This window comes from Oncorhynchus kisutch, linkage group LG1 (assembly GCF_002021735.2).
Source record: "Oncorhynchus kisutch isolate 150728-3 linkage group LG1, Okis_V2, whole genome shotgun sequence".
Lineage (NCBI taxonomy): Eukaryota > Metazoa > Chordata > Actinopteri > Salmoniformes > Salmonidae > Oncorhynchus > Oncorhynchus kisutch.
Genome location: NC_034174.2, coordinates 22,879,278 through 22,897,677, shown reverse-complemented (window position 1 = coordinate 22,897,677; position 18,400 = coordinate 22,879,278). Strand labels below are relative to the sequence as shown.

General features: G+C 41.8%; 1 protein-coding gene across 4 annotated transcripts in view; it reads right to left on the bottom strand.

Annotated features, from left to right (window-relative positions):
* Positions 1-1,800: 1,800 nt before the first annotated feature.
* pfkfb4a (6-phosphofructo-2-kinase/fructose-2,6-biphosphatase 4a) overlaps positions 1,801-18,400 on the bottom strand; it is a 39,370-nt gene continuing 22,770 nt past the window's right edge. For 2 of the 4 annotated variants that reach the window (XM_020491819.2, XM_020491808.2), the window contains exons 6-14: positions 18,004-18,060; positions 17,796-17,917; positions 12,313-12,520; positions 12,034-12,180; positions 9,714-9,818; positions 6,827-6,956; positions 6,581-6,643; positions 6,379-6,443; positions 3,412-4,254 (exon numbers count right to left, since the gene is read on the bottom strand). In XM_020491819.2, coding sequence (XP_020347408.1) covers positions 4,195-4,254; positions 6,379-6,443; positions 6,581-6,643; positions 6,827-6,956; positions 9,714-9,818; positions 12,034-12,180; positions 12,313-12,520; positions 17,796-17,917; positions 18,004-18,060 — 957 coding nt within the window. In that variant the 3' untranslated portion in view covers positions 3,412-4,194. Of the gene's footprint in view, positions 2,858-3,411; positions 4,255-6,378; positions 6,444-6,580; positions 6,644-6,826; positions 6,957-9,713; positions 9,819-12,033; positions 12,181-12,312; positions 12,521-17,795; positions 17,918-18,003; positions 18,061-18,400 lie in introns of those variants that run through there. The other 2 variants (XM_031803249.1, XM_020491814.2) reach the window with 2 other exon arrangements.

Here is an 18,400-nt window from a genome sequence, read left to right as displayed (position 1 = left end):
AGCCAACACCATGCTTGAAAATGAGTGGTACTCAGTGATGTATGAATGTTGAATTTGCCCCAAACATGACACTTTGTATTCAGGACACGAAGCTTATTTATTTCCAATTTTTACTTTAGTGCCTTATTGTAAACAGGATGCATATATATTTTTATTCTGTACAGGCTTCCTTCTGTTCGCACTGTCATTTAGGTTAGTATTGTGGAGTAACTACAATGTTGTTGATCCATCCTCAGTTTTCTCCTATCACAGCCATTAAGTCACCATTAGCCTCATGGTGAAATCCCTGAGCGGTTTCCTTCCTCTCTGGCAACTGAGTTTGGAAGGATAACTGTATCTTTGTAGTGACTGGGTGTATTGATACACCATCCAAAGTGTAATTCATAACTTTGCTTTGCTCAAAGGGATATTCAATGTATATGTATATAATATTCAATCTACCAATAGGTGCCCCTTTGTGAGGCATTGGAAAACCTCCCTGGTCTTTGTGGTTGAATCTGTGTTTGAAATTCACTGCTCGACTGAGGGACCTTAGAAATAATTGTATGTGCGGGGTACAGAGATGAGGTAGTCATGTTAAACACTACTATTGCACACAGAGTCCATGCAATTTATGTGACTTGTTAAGCAAATCTTTACTCCTGAACTTATTTAGTCTTGCCCTAACAAATGGGTTGAATACTTATTGACTCAAGACATTTCTTAAAACATTATTCCACTTTGATATTATGGGTTAATGTATGTAGGCGAGTGATACATTTCAAATTTAATCCATTTTAAATTCAGGCTGTAATACAACAACTTTTGGAAAAAGTAAAGGGGTGTCAATACTTTTCCGTCGTTGCTAAAATGCTAATGTTGTCCGTGATGAGATTCGAACACACAACCGTCGGGTTGCTAGATATTCGCGTTATACATCCACCCTCCTTTTGTTTTTGCTTTAAGTAATCTGTCATCCCAAACATTTAACTTACCATACTAATTTGAGCGTGCCAGATTTACGCAGGCTAATGTAATGTAACCTAACAAAGTAACATATCATACTTATTGGAGTGGCATGGATTTTTGTCAAATACAGTACCAGTCAAAAATTTGGACACACCTACTCATTCAAGGGTTATTCTTTATTTTTACAGTTTTATACATTGTAGAATAATAGTGAAGATATCAAAACTATGAAATGGCACATATGAAATCATGGAGTAACCAAAAAAGTGTTAAACAAATCAAAATATATGTTTTATTTGAGATTCTTCAAAGTAGGCACCCTTTGCCTTGATGACAGCTTTGCACACTCTTGGCATTCGCTCAACCAGCTTCATGAGGTAGTCACCTGGAATGCATTTCAATTAACAGGTGTGCCTTGTTAAAAGTCAATTTGTGGAATTTCTTTCCCTAATGCGGTTGAGCCAATCAGTTGTGTTTGTTGTGACAAGGTAGGGGTGGTATACAGAAGATAGCCCTATTTGGTAAAAGAACAAGTCCATATTATAGCAAGAACCACTCAAATAAGCAAAGAGAAATGACAGTCCATCATTACTTTAAGACATGGTCAGTCAATTCTGAAAATGTCAAGAACTCTGAAAGTTTCTTCAAGTGCAGTTGCAAAAACCATCAAGCGCTATGATGAAACTGGCTCTCATGAGGACTGCCACAGGAAAGGAACATCCAGAGTTACCTCTGTTGCAGAGGATAAGTTCATTAGCCTTACCAGCCTCAGAAATTGCAGCCAAAATAAATGCTTCACAGAGTTAAAGTAACAGACACATCTCAACATCAACTGTTCAGAGGAGACTGCGTGACTCAGGCCTTCATGGTCAAATTGCTGCAAAGAAACCACACCAATAATAAGAAAACACTTGCTTGGGCCAAGAAACACAAGCAATGGACATTACACCACTGGAAATCTATCCATTGGTCCAATTTTCCAAAATTGCGATTTTTGGTTCCAACTCCTGTGTCTTTGTGTGACGCAGAGTAGGTGAACGGATTACCTCCGCATGTGTGGTTCCCACCGTGAAGCATGCAGGTGGTGCTTTGCTGGTGACACTGATTTATTTAGAATTCAAGGAACACTTAACCAGCATGGCTACCACAGCATTCTGCTGCTATATACCATCCCATCTGTTTTGGACTTAGTGGGACTATCATTTGTTTTTCAACAGGACAATGACCCAATACACTTCCAGGCTGTGTAAGGGCTACTTGAGCACAGAGAGTGATGGAGTGCTGCATCAGATGACCTGGCCCCACAATCACCCGACCTCAACCAAATTGAGATGGTTTGGGATGGTTGGAATGCAGAGTGAAGGAAAAGCAACCAACAAGTGCTCAGCATATGTGGGAACTCCCTCAAGACTGTTGGAACAGCATTCCAGGTGAAGCTGGTTGAGAGAATGCCAAGAGTGTGCAAAGCTGTTATCAAAGCAAAGGGTGGCTACATTGAAGAATCAAAAATATTTTTGGATTTGTTTAACACTTTTTTGGTTACTACATGATTCCATGTGTTATTTCATAGTTGTGATGTCTTCGCTATTATTCTACAATGTATAAAATAGTACAATAAAAAATAAAAAACTTGAATGAGTTTAAACTGAGTCTAAACTTTTGACTCGTACTGTATGTTTTGCTTTGAGACCAGGCTGTGAAAACATTACATCGCCCAACAAAGAACCATCAATTGAGTGAGTTGCACAGATAGAATGTCCATTGACTCTGTACCACTAGACACAAGTAATGACACGTAGTAACAGGGAGGTAGAGGAGAGCCCAAACTTCAATCCGAGTGGCTTGCATTTCAGAGGTGAGGTGGGACTGTCTGCAAGGCATCTTCTGTGGTGCGATGAACGTTGACGTTCTGAAAGAGGAACATACACGTTTTACATCCCTTTGAAGACACATCAGAATGACGAATCAAATCTCAAATCCATGGAGTTTCAAAATAAGGGACATGTTCAAATCCCCCATAGCTTCAAGGCATAGAAGTCCTAGAACAAGGCATTTCTTTTCAGTGAGAGACACACTGTGCTATACAAAGTGAGGTTTGTTTATGTTTGCGGCAGAGATAATGGTTTAGAGAAATAGATATTAGTTTAGACAACTGACCATTATTGTTCCTGGTCAGCTGTGTGTATGAAAAAGGCATGTTTTGCAGTTGGCTTTGTGGATGAGGAGAGTTACTGTTATGGTGTCAGGAAGAGGTCAAGCACCGTTCTACAAACAGGTGTTTATATTGAGTCTGATGAATAGGCATTAGTAGTCTACTGAGGAAATTACTTCCAATACAGCCTCTGCATATTAATAACGGTTGAGGACGAAATGCTCTGCATTTGCACAGTAAAAGATGTTTCTGAAGACATTTATAGAACAAAAACGTGAGGGTCAATGTATCGATACATAAAATACAGCAGGGCTGGTCAAGTCGATTTTATTAACATAGCCAGTAAACAGTGATATGTCAATTACTTCCTCATATTCCATATGGAGCAGAAACCTTCACATTCTAATAAAAAATGTGTTCCTCTGGGCCATCTTCAGACATGATTATAAAATTAACATTTAATTTAACTTGATCAAATTAAAAATACACTAAACTGAAAGAATTTTTTAAAATAACTAATTAAAGAGAGTAAAGGTGCAAAACACTACCTCATCAAGTAGACATTTGTGCAACGCTATGAACACTGACAGACACACATTCAACTTTTAAACTAATTAAGACAGTGAGTCACATTGAAATCCACAGACTCACTACTGACAAATAATAATAAAATACTGAGCTTCCCGAATAAAAAAAGTGACATACATCCATGAGACTAAATTTAAAAAAAAGGTTATCCTAAAATGAAAATATTTGAAATGAAATGTGCTTCGGGTTAAATCGCTTCACAGTTGGCAGTTCAACATTGATTTACAAAACCATTATGTCAATTTGGAGAAAAAAAGCAGCAGGTCAACAAACAAAAAAAAGAAAACCAGACCCTTATGGTAGGGATATTTACAAATTAACTAGATTCCAGTTCATTAGAATTATTATTGAATACTCCAAAACAAATCAGAGTACTTCTGATGTCAGGAAGTAAAGAGGGTATGGAGTGACTGAGGACTAAGTGTCTGATTGAAGGACAAGTTAATGGGGCAGGGCCAGAAGGAGGAGTGGAAAGAAGGGAGTGTGAGAGCATGAGGGATACCATCTCACTGATGAGCTGGTACTGTTAGCAAAGCCTCCTCGGCCATCCGCGACACCTTTACGTTCTGTTCAGCAATGAAACAAAAGGTTGGGGTCAAACATCAGGGAAACAAAATAGCTATAATGGGAGGATGGGTGGGAAAGAGAGGGGGCTCTATTCTAACAAACCTAGCGCAATGGTAAATCTTAGCGCTGGTGGTAGCGGTATAGGTTCAGGGTGAGTCAGAAATATTTTTGCCATTTTCACAACCGGAATTATAGGCAGAGTAGTTGGTGGTGGCGTGAAAGGGCTGGGTTTTGATGAATAAATAAGTTGAGTGTGTCAAGACTTGGCCCTTCACTGGCCAATCAGAACATAAACCATGGCTAAATATGCAGTTGCTTCAAGTTGTGTATTTATGGTCTTTTATGTATTGCAACTCCAATTTGAATGTTAGTCCGTTATAGCCTAGTTTGCTGAATATGTTGAACATGTCAGCCCACATTGTTCTAAAACACATTGCTTCAATATGGAAACATAGGCAACAGCATTCGCACTGATACAGGGGCAATGTCTACTGTAATTTGCAGTCTGGACATGCCAAACGTAGTCAACAAGCAACATTAAATTCACTAGGCTATTGATAAGGCCTAAAATGACAGTCCACAATCCTAATAAAAACAAAATAACTTGTTTTAAATAGGCAATGTCTCAATACAGTTACAGGCACCATAACTGCTCCCCATGGGCACATAATACAGACCAGGCAAATAAGACTATGTAGGTTTTTACTCACATCCAAACTTTCCACAGGACCTGGATAAAGATCCAATGTAAAGAGATTGGGGGAATGTCCACTCACCGTTACACTTCACAACTGTAATGTTTTATAAACATCATGGAACCCCCTTACAGATCACATTTGCACTTCTCCAGAAATAGCAGACAAAATGTCAATTGCATTCAAGCCAATACTAGGCTCCTGTCAATTGTATCATAAAAAAAAATAAGAATCTGTTGTTGATATGGCATTGTGAGGACCGAATATTTTGGAAGAGCATGTCTTCGGTAAATCAGTAGTGGGGATGGATAACCTACTTGAACAAGCAAAACGCAGGTATGTGAATTGTGAATAATTAAAATGCACAAGGGCTTAAACCTCCAATATTTAAAAGCACTCCCAGTAGAAACCATTTATTGAAAAGCTACCTTTGGCCAGGACAAAAAGGCACACCTATGCGATGTTGCTAAACCAGCCTTGATTAACGGGAGGGTAGGCTATGCTTGTTTTTTAATCCAATTAAATGAAAGGGGCGGAAATCAATCATTTGTTAAGGTTTCTAAATACAAGGTTCACTGGAACATCTCTCCTTCCATGGGCCCTGTGCATCGTGGCTGGATAGGCTGCACTTCTGCTCTCAAAATCATGCCATTATCAACAGCGTTACTGTTAAGACCTGCATTTTGTGAGTTTAAAAAAATGTACCATTAGTGCTGCATGAAATTGTAACTTTTGCATTTGTTTTTAAAGGACACACCTCAAATATTGCCACCCCTCCCACCTCAGTGCAAACGAGCTGATGTTCAACAGGTAAATTGACAACCCTGGCGTTAGGACTGGAAAATGTCAGTCTGACATTTTTTACATGCCTAAATTGCAAACTAATGTGCATTTGACACTAGCGCCTCCTTAGCACCAGCTGAAAACAGAGTCCAGGATGTGATAAAAGTCCATTTCATTATTTCATTATCAAAGTTAATTTGAATAGTTACACTCCCTAAATGCTTCTCTACGTATACGATAAAGAAATGTCATGAACATGATTCCTAATCACACAGATTTCACCTGATGATATAACATCATGAATCATGTCGTTCCATCCCACTATCCTCTATTTGGTGTATTCAGGATGAGCGTGTGAAATGGTGATGGACAATGGATGAAGGTCACAACATGAGTCACTATCATCATCTTTAGTACTGATACCAGTGCACATGACATCTTTACAATAAAGAATCCACTCTAAGCATTACTATTAAACACTCCTCTGATTATGAAGCCATTGCAACCAGGACTGTTGAAAAGCACTACAGCTGCACAGCTTACAGAGTTTAGAGTCATCTGTCAAGCATAGCACAGATTCCCCCTTATGTTTACCAAATCTGCCACCAAATCAGTATGTGTGTGTGAGTATGTAGATATACCAACCTCTGGTCTATCTCTGTGAGTGTTCACTGCGTCCACATTTAGGTAGATGGACTCCACCTTACAGCCTGAAAACACAGGGCACAGAAAGGTGCATTCTTGCATTATAAACAACTAAATCCAATGTGAAATATTTCTGTTATTTCACAATTAACATTGAAGTAGGTACAGACAGGACTGCATAGCAGTGGAAGGCCAGTCTTACCATAAGCCACTGGCGTGAGCTTCAGCACGGTGTGCAGTGGGCACTTCAAGTAGGGCAGCTCCTCTGAGAAACAACACACAAACATTACCAAGAAATCTATTACAAAAGAGATCTGCAAAAAGGAGACTAAACAACACCTTCCATCGGTCTTATCCAGGAGAGACAACCAGACTGACCTGCGGCCTTATCCAGGAGAGACAACCAGACTGACCTGCGGCCTTATCCAGGAGAGACAACCAGACTGACCTGCGGTCTTATCCAGGAAGTATGCCAGCAGGCAGCGCATGATAGCCTGGTGACAGACAACCAGGATGTTCTCCTGCCTCTCCAGCTCCATGATGACCGGCTCCAGACGCTGCACCAGGTCTTCATAGGACTGAGGAGACAGGTCAACTGTTAGATACACTCAGAGAGACAGACCAACCAAGACTCTCACTCGGCCAAAAAGGGTGACAAAAACTTAAGGCAGGGGGTAAAAAAAACAACCAAAAAACAGGGCACAGACAAATACTACAAGATGAGAAATTATCTTCAGTAATGTGGTCTACAGTGGAAAACAATGTAGAAAACATTTTTGCAAATTAATACAAAATTAAAACTGAAATATTACATTTACATAAATATTCAGACACTTTACTCAGTACTTTGTTGAAGCACCGTTGCCAGCGATCACAGCCTCGAGTCTTCTTTGGTATGACGCTACAAGCATGGCACACCTGTATTTGGGAGTTTCTCTCCTTCTCTGCAGATCCTCTCAAGCTCTATCAGGTTGGATGGGGAGCGACGCTGCACAGGTATTTTTTAGGTCTCTCCAGAGATGTTGAAATCGGGTTCAAGTCTGGTCTGTGGCTGGGCCACTCAAGGACATTCAGAGACTTGTCCCAAGCCACTCCTGCATTGTCTTGGCTGTGGGCTTAGGGTCGATATCCTGTTGGAAAGTGTTCCTTCGCCCCATTCTGAGGACCTCAGTGCTCTGGAGCAGGTTTTCATCAAGGCTCTCTGCACTTTGCTCCGTTCATCTTTCCCTCATTCCTGACTAGTCTCTCAGTCCCTGCAGCTGAAAAACATCCCCACAGTATGATGCTGCCACCACCATGCTCCACCATAGGGATGGTATTGTCCAGGTGATGAGTGGTGCCTGGTTTTCTCCAGACGTGATGCTTGGCATTCAGGCCAAAGAGTTCTATCTTGGTTTCATCAGATCAGAGAATCTCATTTCTCATGGTCAGAGTCCTTTAATTACCTTCTGGCAAACTCCAAGTGGGCTGTCATGTGCCTTTTTCTGAGGAGTGGCTTCCGTCTGGCCACTCTACCATAAAGGCCTGATTGGTAGAGTGCTACAGAGATGGTTGTGCTTCTGGAAGGTTCTCCCATCTCCACAGAGGAACTCTGGAGCGCTGTCAGAGTGACCATCGGGTTCTTGGTCATCTCCCTGACCAAGGACTTCTCCCCCTTTTGCTCAGATTGGCCGGGCGGCTCTAGGAAGAGTCTTGGTGGTGGGTCCAAACGTCTTCCATTTCAGAATGATGGAGGCCACTGTGTTCTTGGGCACAATCAATACTGCAGACATTTTTTGGTTCCCTTCCTTAGATCTGTGCCTCGACACAATCCGGTCTGGAGCTCTACGGACAATTCCGTTGACCTCATGGCTTGGTTTATGCTCTGACATGCACTGTCAACTGTGGGACCTTATATAGACAGGTGTGTGCCTTTCCAAATCATATCCAATCAACTGAATTTACCACAGGTGGACTCCAATCAAGTTGTAGAAACATCTCAAGGATGATCAATGGAAACAGGATGCACCTGAGCTCAATTTCGAGTCTCATAGCAAAGGGTCTGAATACTTATGTAAATTATTATTATAATTTTTTTTTTATTACCCCAAAATTCTAAAAACCTGTTCTCGCTTTGTCATTATGGGGTAGTGTGTGTAGATTGATGAGGATTTTATTTTTATTTAAATACATTTTAGAATAAGGCTGTAATGTTACAAAATGTGGAAAAGTGAAGGGGTCTGGAAACTATCCAAATGCATAGTATGTAGCTATTTATTTAGCAAGCTAAAAACACAGCCTAACGTTAGCAAGCTGCTGGGAGAATGTCATGTCAGTGGATGAGTGGCTGACTTTTTCCTTCTCATATCGTTTTTCGGTGGCTACAGCTAGAGATGCAGGTGCCATTTACTTAGCCAACAAGAAATGTGAATTGCTTTGCTAGCTAGCTAAGCTGAACAACTTATCCAGGTAACAAGCACATCTCTTTGTTGTTTATCAAATGTATTTGGCATCGATTAAATGGGCAGGCAGGCAGTTCCCCATTCGGTTGTCAAAACTTGCGTTGGGACAAGCATGCATTGGCAAGCAAGCTGCACAAGGGTGAGCAGGCTACTATTCCCCATCGTTAATCAGTGCAATTTTGACAGCCAACTTCAAGCTGAAAAAGTTTGAGAGTTTATCTACTTTTGCCTTGTTAGATTTTAGCTCATCTCGCTCTGGCTAACTTTAGTTGTTGATCTTAGGGAGGGAGAAAGCCTATCTGTTCATGGTTGTTTGATCAATAGGACTGTAAAGTTTCCAAATGTATGGATGCCTGTGGTACAGTACTTAAATATTTACAGAAATCTATTCAGGTGTATATTTTGGCAAATGCTTTCTAATGGTCTAAAGTCACACTGACGCTACTGCCTGTAAACACAGTCCAGCTCAAAGTCAATTTTTGCAGGCCAGTGTGGCAAATGGCTTATTTGCAAATAGTCCTACTGTAGCTCTGATTGGCTATGGCGCACCGGTCTGTGTAGATTCCGGTCCTGGACAAGACTGACACATTTTTATTTACTGCAGTGTCTTAATTGTCCAAACGCACAGCTGCTTTCCAACTATATATTGCTATAGAATTTTCACAAATGCCTTACTCTGTCAATCCCAAACATTCCATGAAAGTATGGAAACGGCCATATCTAAGTGCTGGCTTGTCAAAAACATTGTTAAGAACTGTACAGCTCTTCAGCAGAAGCAAGTCCTCACACATATTTCTTGACACATAAAACCAGCATTCAGGTTGGCAGAGCACTTTCATAATACATAAAGATGATTTAACAAATGAGGCATTAGAAAATGTTCTTCTCACTCACCTCTCCCTTTGGGTAACGGTAGCGGTATTTGTCCTGGTCCCTCATTGCAAACTCCAGCGGGTAGTGCTGCTGGATCTCCTCATACATCATCTCCTCACACACACCCTGAGGATAAACACACATGCATCACTTCAGTTACTCAAACACACCGCAAGATATTTAGTAAATCACAGACTTGCACAATTTTCCAAATCTACATCTGTATATTGCATTTTAGTTACACTGTTTATGCACACTCCATATTTATATATATACTGGGTTCTTGACAAACCTCACTAATATATCTTCTGCCCATGCTGCCCGGACCCTGAACAGCACCTACCCCCAGGCCAGAAGACTGCTAAATAGTTAGTTAAATAGTAAACCAATAGTTACCCGGACTGTCTGCATTGACTCTTTCTGCACTTAACTTATCACATATCCTGCTGCTACTGTGTATTATCCATCCTGTTGCCTAGTCACTTGATCCCTACCTATATGTACACATCTACCTCAATTATCTCATACCACTGCATATCAACTCGGTACTGGTACCCCGTGTATACAGCGAAGTTATCGTTACTCATTGTGTATTTAATCCCTGTGTTATTATTTTTTCCATTATTTCAAAAAATTTGTTGTGAAGGGTCCATAAGTAAGCATTTCACTGTTAGTCTACACCTACTGTTTACAAAGCATGTGATTTGCACATCATTCTTAGTAGATCTTGTGTAAATTAATCCAGTGTATATATATGTACAGATTAAGGGTTTCCAACCTTTTCTAGTATGAGAAAAAAATGAAACTTCACAAGCTACTAATTTCATTTGAGGTTTCAAATAGGCATATTCTCTTCTCTCCCCTGCAACTCTTCCTCCAGGTCCTTTGTGTACTATATATTTTGTGTCAATATACCTGGTAAAATAATGGTTAATAAACAACTAAGGAGGGCCCTATAAAATCTGATTTCTTCCCCAATTAAAAAAAATATATATTTTCCCAAATGAGGTTTTGAGTTTTACTTTTCTTGATATTTGCTTTTTTATTTCACTCTCAAATGTACAATTGTTCATAGAGAAACAACAGAATTTGATGTTCTGAGCCCATGTCAATGCTTAAATCATATCAGATACCTGTTTTCTTCCAGGCCTAAAAAACAAAGAAAAAAAATCAATTTGTTAGCCCAATTCCCCTTCAATTGCACATGTGCTGTCTAATGTGCCGGTCTAGCGATGGTTCTGTACTGCTGCTGCTCATTTCATGGCAAAATTGACAAATAACTAATAAATACTAATGATATACATCCGCCAGGTAAGCATACTTGGCAGTTAACATTTAAATTGAGAAGGTTTTGGGGAAAGTATCTGTCAACGCACAAGATTTATCGCATCAACTGGCTGGCTACATAGTGCGTAGACAAACAGACGCGTGTACCAGGCAATATTGCAGGAAATTAATTGGCTGATATGGTGTGTTTAAGCAAATAGTGTCTAACCAGGGGTGGGATAATGTCAATGTTGCGATGATTAGATAGTAGCTGGGAGTTGCAGTTTCTGATGTGAGATTAGTTTATGACAGTTTGCGGTAGAACACTTTAAAATTGCATGAACTTTCAGAATTGTTTGGCGAGCTACTGGTAGCTCGCAACCTGTTAGAGGCCCCTAGTATAGATTGTAGCTATAGCGCTGTCTTAGGCGTCTCACAGTACGGACATTGCAATTTATTGCCCTGGCCACATCTGCATTCCTCATGCCTCCTTCCAGCATGCCTAAGGCACGTTCACGCAGATAAGCAGGCATCTTTCTTTTGGTGTTTTTCAGTCAGTAGAAAGGTCTCTTTAGTGTCCTAAGTTTTCATAACTGTGACCTTAGTTGCCTACCGTCTGTAAGCTGTTAATGTCTTAACAACCGTTCCACAGGTGCATGTTCATTAATTGCTTATGGTTCATTGAACAAGCATGGGAAACCATGTTTAAGCCCTTTACAATGAAGATCTGTGAAGTTATTTGGATTTTTACGAATTATCCTTGAAAGACAGGGTCCTGAAAAGGGGACGTTTCTTTTTTTGCTGAGTTTACTTCATGAAGGCACTGTAGAATCATGAGAACTGCAATATATATCGTATCGGCACCTGGGTATCGTAATATCGGATTGTGAGGTCCATGGCAATTCCCAGCTCTAATAGATTGCATTTGGATTACTTTTAGGAGCTAGTAACATAAGCATTTTGCTGCACCTGCTATAACATCTGCCCAACTGTGTATGCGACCAAAAACTTTAATTTGATATCACACACAGTCACACAGGTGGCACTGTGCAATATTGAAAAGTTTAGTTCTTACGGCGTCTATCTCATTGAGCGCCTTCCACTGCTCGTATGGCACAGACACTGCCTCAGCTGTCTGGATGGTCCTCTTCATCTGGCTGGTCCACACCTTCAGATCACTGATTTCCTGAGACTGGATGAACTGGCCCAGATAATTGGCAAACTGCACATGGAAAAAATCCACACAAAAGAGAAAAGAGAATTTAAAAAATATGTAAACCTATTCAATATTAAAGAAATTAAAAAGTAGAATATGTAAGGAAGAGATCAAGTCTAGGGATAGAGTTAGCCATACCTCCTTGCCCCTGGGGGAGAGTCCAGAGTCTCCTCCAATACAGCCCTTGACATTGAGGTCACTCTCTCCATGGCGACACAAGTAGATGGAGCGTGGTGTGATGTGGATGTTCATGAGGTAGTAGACGATCCGGCTCTGGATGTGGTCCTGGACCTGGTTCACCAGGTACCTCCGGCCCACGTCCATAATCTTGATGTAGGACAGATCCCTGGGAGAGAGGGGTGAGGGACAGGCCAGAGAGCTTTAGGAATCCCGTACTTTACAAGAGAGAACACCTCTTAGAAACAGCATGCATTGAAACCAGCTTTTTAAAAAAAATCACAGATTAAAAAGGACAAGCAACGTAATTGACTGTTGTAATTGGAAATTATTTGATTAATGTTTTTCATGTATTTGACAGACAAGATGGCGCCGACCTGTTTCTAGCTCCTAGCCAACTTTGCAGTATTCTTTGGTGTTATTTCTTACATTATTTGCTAAGAATGTTTCTTGTATTATTACCGACAGCCGTAAATAACTTTTGGATATTCAATCAGAAATTTGAATTCCAGGGCTCCCGAGCGGCACAGCGGTCTAAGGCACTGCATCGCAGTGCTAGCGGCGTCACTACAGACCCGGGTTCGATCCCAGGCTCTGTCGCAGCTGGCCGCGACCGGGAGACCCACGAGGCAGCGCATAATTGGCCCAGCGTCGGGTTAGGGGAGGATTTGTCCCATGACATCATTTTCTGGAATTTTCCAAGCTGTTTAAAGGCACATTCAACTTAGTGTATGTAAACTTCTGACTCACTGGAATTGTGATACAGTGAATTATAAGAGAAATAATATGTTTTAACAACTGTTGGAAAAATGACTTGTGTCATGCATTAAGTAGATGTCCTAAATGACTTGCCAAAACTATAGTTTGTTAGCAAGAAATTTGTGGAGTGGTTGAAAAACGAGTTTTAAATGACTCCAACCTACTTCAACTGTATATCCTACCAACTGGACATTAAAAACTGTAATATCTTATGTTTCACAGAGAGGTGGCTGAACGACGACATGAACAACATACATCTGGCGGCTTATGCACTGTATCGGCAGAATAGAACAGTAGCCTCTGGTAAGACAAGGAGTAGCAGCCTACGTATATTTGTACACAACAGCTGGTACACGATATCTAAGGTCTCAAGGTTTTGCTCACCTAGAGGTAGAGTATCTCATGAAACTGTAGACCACACTATTTACTAAGATAGCTACGAAGAATATAGATAAACTGTCTATTTACCACCACAAACCGATGCTGGCACTAAGACCGCACTCAACGAGTTGTATACGGCCATAACCAAACAGGAAAACGCTTATCCAGAAGCAGCGCTCCTAGTGGCCGTGGACTTTAAATGCAGGAAAACCTAAATCCGTTTGACCTCATTTCTATCAGCATGTCAAATGTGCAACCTAAGAGAAAAATTCTAGACCACCTTTACTCCACACACAGAGATGCATACAAAGCTCTCCCTCACCCTCCATTTGGCAAATCTGACAATAATTCTATTGTCCTGATTCCTGCTTACAAGCAAAAACTAAAGCAGGAAGCACCAGCGACTCATTCAATAGAAAAGTGGTCAGATGAAGCAGATGCTAAGCTACAGGACTGTTTTGCTAGCACAGACTGGAATATGTTTCGGGATTCTCCGATGGCATTGAGGAGTACACCACATCAATCACTGGCTTCATCAAAAAGTGTATCGATGACATCATCCCCCACAGTGACTGTCCGTACATACCCCAACCATAAACCATGGATTACAGACAACATCCACACTGAGCTAAAGGCTAGAGCTGCCGCTTTCAAGCAAAGCAACAAACCATCAAACAGGCAAAACAGGACTAAGATCGAATCGTACTACACCAGCTCAGACGCTCGTTGGATGTGGCAGGGCTTGCAAACTACTACAGACTACAAAAGGGAAGCACAGCCGCAAGCTACTCAGTGACATGAGCCTACCAGACGAGCTAAATCAATTCTATGCTTGCTACGAAGCAAGTAACACTGAAACATGCACGAGAGCATCAACTGTTCCAGACAACTGTGTGATCACGCTCTCCATAGCCGATGTGAGTGAGACCTTTAAACTAGGGATGCACCGATATGACATTTTTTGGACGATATCTGATATGTGTGTGTGTTCGTGTTTCAAACATGTTCTCAAACGCCATTGAAATGGCAGCAGCGGTAAGAGAACCATCACATTCTTAAGCATGCAATGAGGCTTTCCTCAGTAGGAAATCCTCATCGACCCACTGTGCTCGACCAATCGGCGAAAGCCAACATCATCCACAACAGAAAACGGTTTATTATCAAGGGCATTGAATTCCATTATCTTGGCGTTAATGGATTTTGCATTTGAGTTGTCTGGCTGAAATGTTCTTAATCTTTCAAATGACTGCTCGATCTACACAGCAGACATTGTAGGCTAGGTGTTGCACGTGCAGTGCTATATTTTTCGTGGCATCATTACGGGATCTACCTACATTATTTAGGTACGCACGTCAGCTTTGACATCGGTTTTGCCGAAGCCAATGTTGGCATTTTTAGCTAATATCGTCCGATTCCGACATGCTTACCGATATATCATGCATCCCGACTTTAAACAGGTCAACATACACAAGGCCGCAGGGCGGGCCAGGCGTATTACCAGGACGTGTACTCCGAGCATGCGCTGACCAACTGGCAAGTGTCTTCACTGACATTTTCAACCTGTCACTGACAGAGTCTGTAATACCAACATGCTTCAAGCAGACCACCATAGACCCTGTGCCCAAGAACACCAAGGTAACCTGCCTAAATGACTACCGACTCGTAGCACTCACGTCTGTAGCCATGAAGTGCTTTGAAAGGCTGGTCATGGCCCGTATCAACACCATTATCCCTGAAACCCTAGACCCACTCCAATTTTCATACCGCCCCCAACAGATCCACAGATGATGCCATCTCTATTCATTTACTATAGCTCAGCTTTCAACACCTTAGTGCCCTCAAAGCTCATCACTAAGCTAAGGACCCTGGGACTAAACACCTCCCTCTGCAACTGGATCCTAGACTTCCTGACAGGTCACCCCCAGCTGGTAAGGGTAGGTAACATCACATCTGCCACGCTGATACTCAACACAGGGGCCCCCTCAGGGGTGCGTGCTCAGTCCCCTCCTGTACTCCCTGTTCACTCATGACTGCACGGCCAGGCACGACTCCAACACCATCATTAAGTTTTTTGATAAGACCTCTCCATCAACGTGATCAAGTCAAAGGAGATGATTGTGCACTACAGGAAAGGAGGACCGAGCACACACCCATTCTCATCGACAGGGCTGTAGTGGAGTGGGTTGAGAGCGTTAAGTTCCTTGGTATTCACATCACCAACAAACTATCATGGTCCAAACACACCAAGACAGTCATGAAGAAGGCACGACAAAGCCTATTCCCCCTCAAGAGACTGAAAAGATTTGGCATGGGTCCTCAGATCCTCACAAGGTTCTACAGCTGTACCATTGAGAGCATGGTTGCATCACTGTCTGGTATGGCAACTGCTCAGCCTCCGACTGCAAGGCACTACAGAGGGTAGTGCATATGGCCCAGTACATCACTGGGGCCAAGCATCCTGCCCCAGCACCTCTATACCAGGCGGTGTCAGAGGAAGGCCCTAAAAATGGTCAAAGACTCAAGCCGCCCTAGCCAAAGACTGTTCTCTCTGCTACCGCACGGCAAGAGGTACCAGAGCGCCAAGTCTAGGTCCAAACAGCTTCTACCCACAAGCCATAAGACTCATGAACAGCTAATCAAATGGCTACCCAGACTATTTGCAAATCAAATTTGTATTTGCCACATACACATGGTTAGCAGTTGTTAATGCGAGTGTAGCGAAATGCTTGTGCTTCTAGTTCCGACAATGCAGTAATAACCAACGAGTAATCTAACAATTCCAAAACTACTACCTTATACACACAAGTGTAAAGGGATAAAGAATATGTATATAAAGGGATAAAGAAAATACATAAAGATATATGAATGAGTGATGGTACAGAACGGAAAAGGCAAGATACATTAGATGGTATCGAGTACAGTATATACATATGAGATGAGTAATGTAGGGTATGTAAACATTATATTAAGTGGCATTGTTTAAAGTGGCTAGAGATACATTTTTTACATCAATATTTCCAATATTAAAGTGGCTGGAGTTGAGTCAGTATGTTGGCAACAGCCACTCAATGTTAGTGGTGGCTGTTTAACAGTCTGATGGCCTTGAGATAGAAGCTGTTTTTCAGTCTCTCGGTCCCAGCTTTGATGCACCTGTACTGACCTCGCCTTCTGGATGATAGCGAGGTGAACAGGCATTTGCTCGGGTGGTTGTTGTCCTTGATGATCTTTATGGCCTTCCTGTGACATCGGGTGGTGTAGGTGTCCTGGAGGGCAGGTAGTTCGCCCCCAGTGATGCGTTGTGCAGACCTCACTACCCTCTGGAGAGCCTTACGGTTGTGGGCGGAGCAGTTGCCGTACCAGGCAGTGATACAGCCCGACAGGATGCTCTCAATTGTGCATCTGTAAAAGTTTGTGAGTGCTTTTGGTGATATGCCCAATTTATTCTGCCTACTGAGGTTGAAGAGGCACTGCTGCACCTTCTTCACCACGCTGCCTTCTTCACTCAAATTCAGTTTGTCCGTGATGTGTACGCGGAGGAACTTAAAACTTTACTACCCCCTCCGGTCGATGTGGTTAGGGGGGTGCTCCCTCTGCTGTTTCCTGAAGTCCACGATCATCTCCTTTGTTTTGTTGACTTTGAGGTTATTTTCCTGACATCACACTCCGAGGGCCCTCACCTCCTCCCTGTAGGCCGTCTCGTCGTTGTTGGTGGTAATCAAGCCTACCACTGTAGTGTCGTCTGCAAACTTGATTATTGTCAGCCCCCTGCATTGTCACCCCCCCTCTTTTACACTACTGCTATTCTGTTTATTATTTATGCATAGTCACTTTAACTCTACCTACATGTACATATTACCTCGACTAACCAGTGCCCCTGCACATTGACTCTGTACCAGTGACCACCTGTATATAGCCTCGCTATTTATATTTTACTGCTGCTCTTTAATTATTTGTAACGTTTATTTCTTATTATTTTCTAGGTTATCTATTTTTTACTTAACACTTATTTTTCTTAAAACTGCATTGTTGGTTAAGGGCTCAGCGCATGTGACAAATAAAATGTGATTCGATTTGATTTTTAGTACGCCAGCGCAGTAGTCTCACTGGAGATGGACCTGGCCTGAGTGTAGTGGTGACTATGTTCTGTGAAGTAAACATTGTTAAACTGGAACCTAGTCATTGTGTGATTTTGAATTAACAGTTACAACTGTAAAAGCAACTTTTGAATAGAAAACAGTCCACAGAACACTTTGATAAAATAGTAGGAGACAACTCTTTGTTCCTCATTGAGATAAGATGCTCACCTGTCCAGAACTTCATCCAGGGTCTCATAGGAGTTCTCATAACACTTGATCCTCTTCTTGAAGTCCTCCATAGCCTCCTCTGTGTTGCAGTTGGTGTAGTCAGGGCTGCCCAGCTTCACTTGCTGAGCAGAGAAAGAGACAGTGGAAATAAGACTTATCGGTGCTCTCTATAAAGCGTTAGCAACAGGAACTGTGGATGATCACTCACCACAATGTTTTCTGCAATGACTTCAGGGTCTTCACAAACAGACTCTACAAAAAACACCTAGGAGAAAAGGGAATACAGTAAACCCCCAGGATAGACAAAACATGACCACAAGGCTAAAAACAGACAGGGTTGGCTTACAATCAAAGGATTATTGACAACATGTAAGCGATATTTCGTCTGTAAATGTTTATTGAAAAATACATTTGCCCAATAAGCAGTTGTTCGCTTTCAGATACATTGTTGCAGTTGTTGGTGAGCTAGCTACCCTAGCCATGTTACTGCAGATATGATGTGTCAAAACAAGAGATGGTATCAAGAAGAAAATACAACCAGCTGAAATAAACCATCTACAATTCATCACACAGCAGCTTCTAGTTATTGCCGCTAGCTAGGGCGG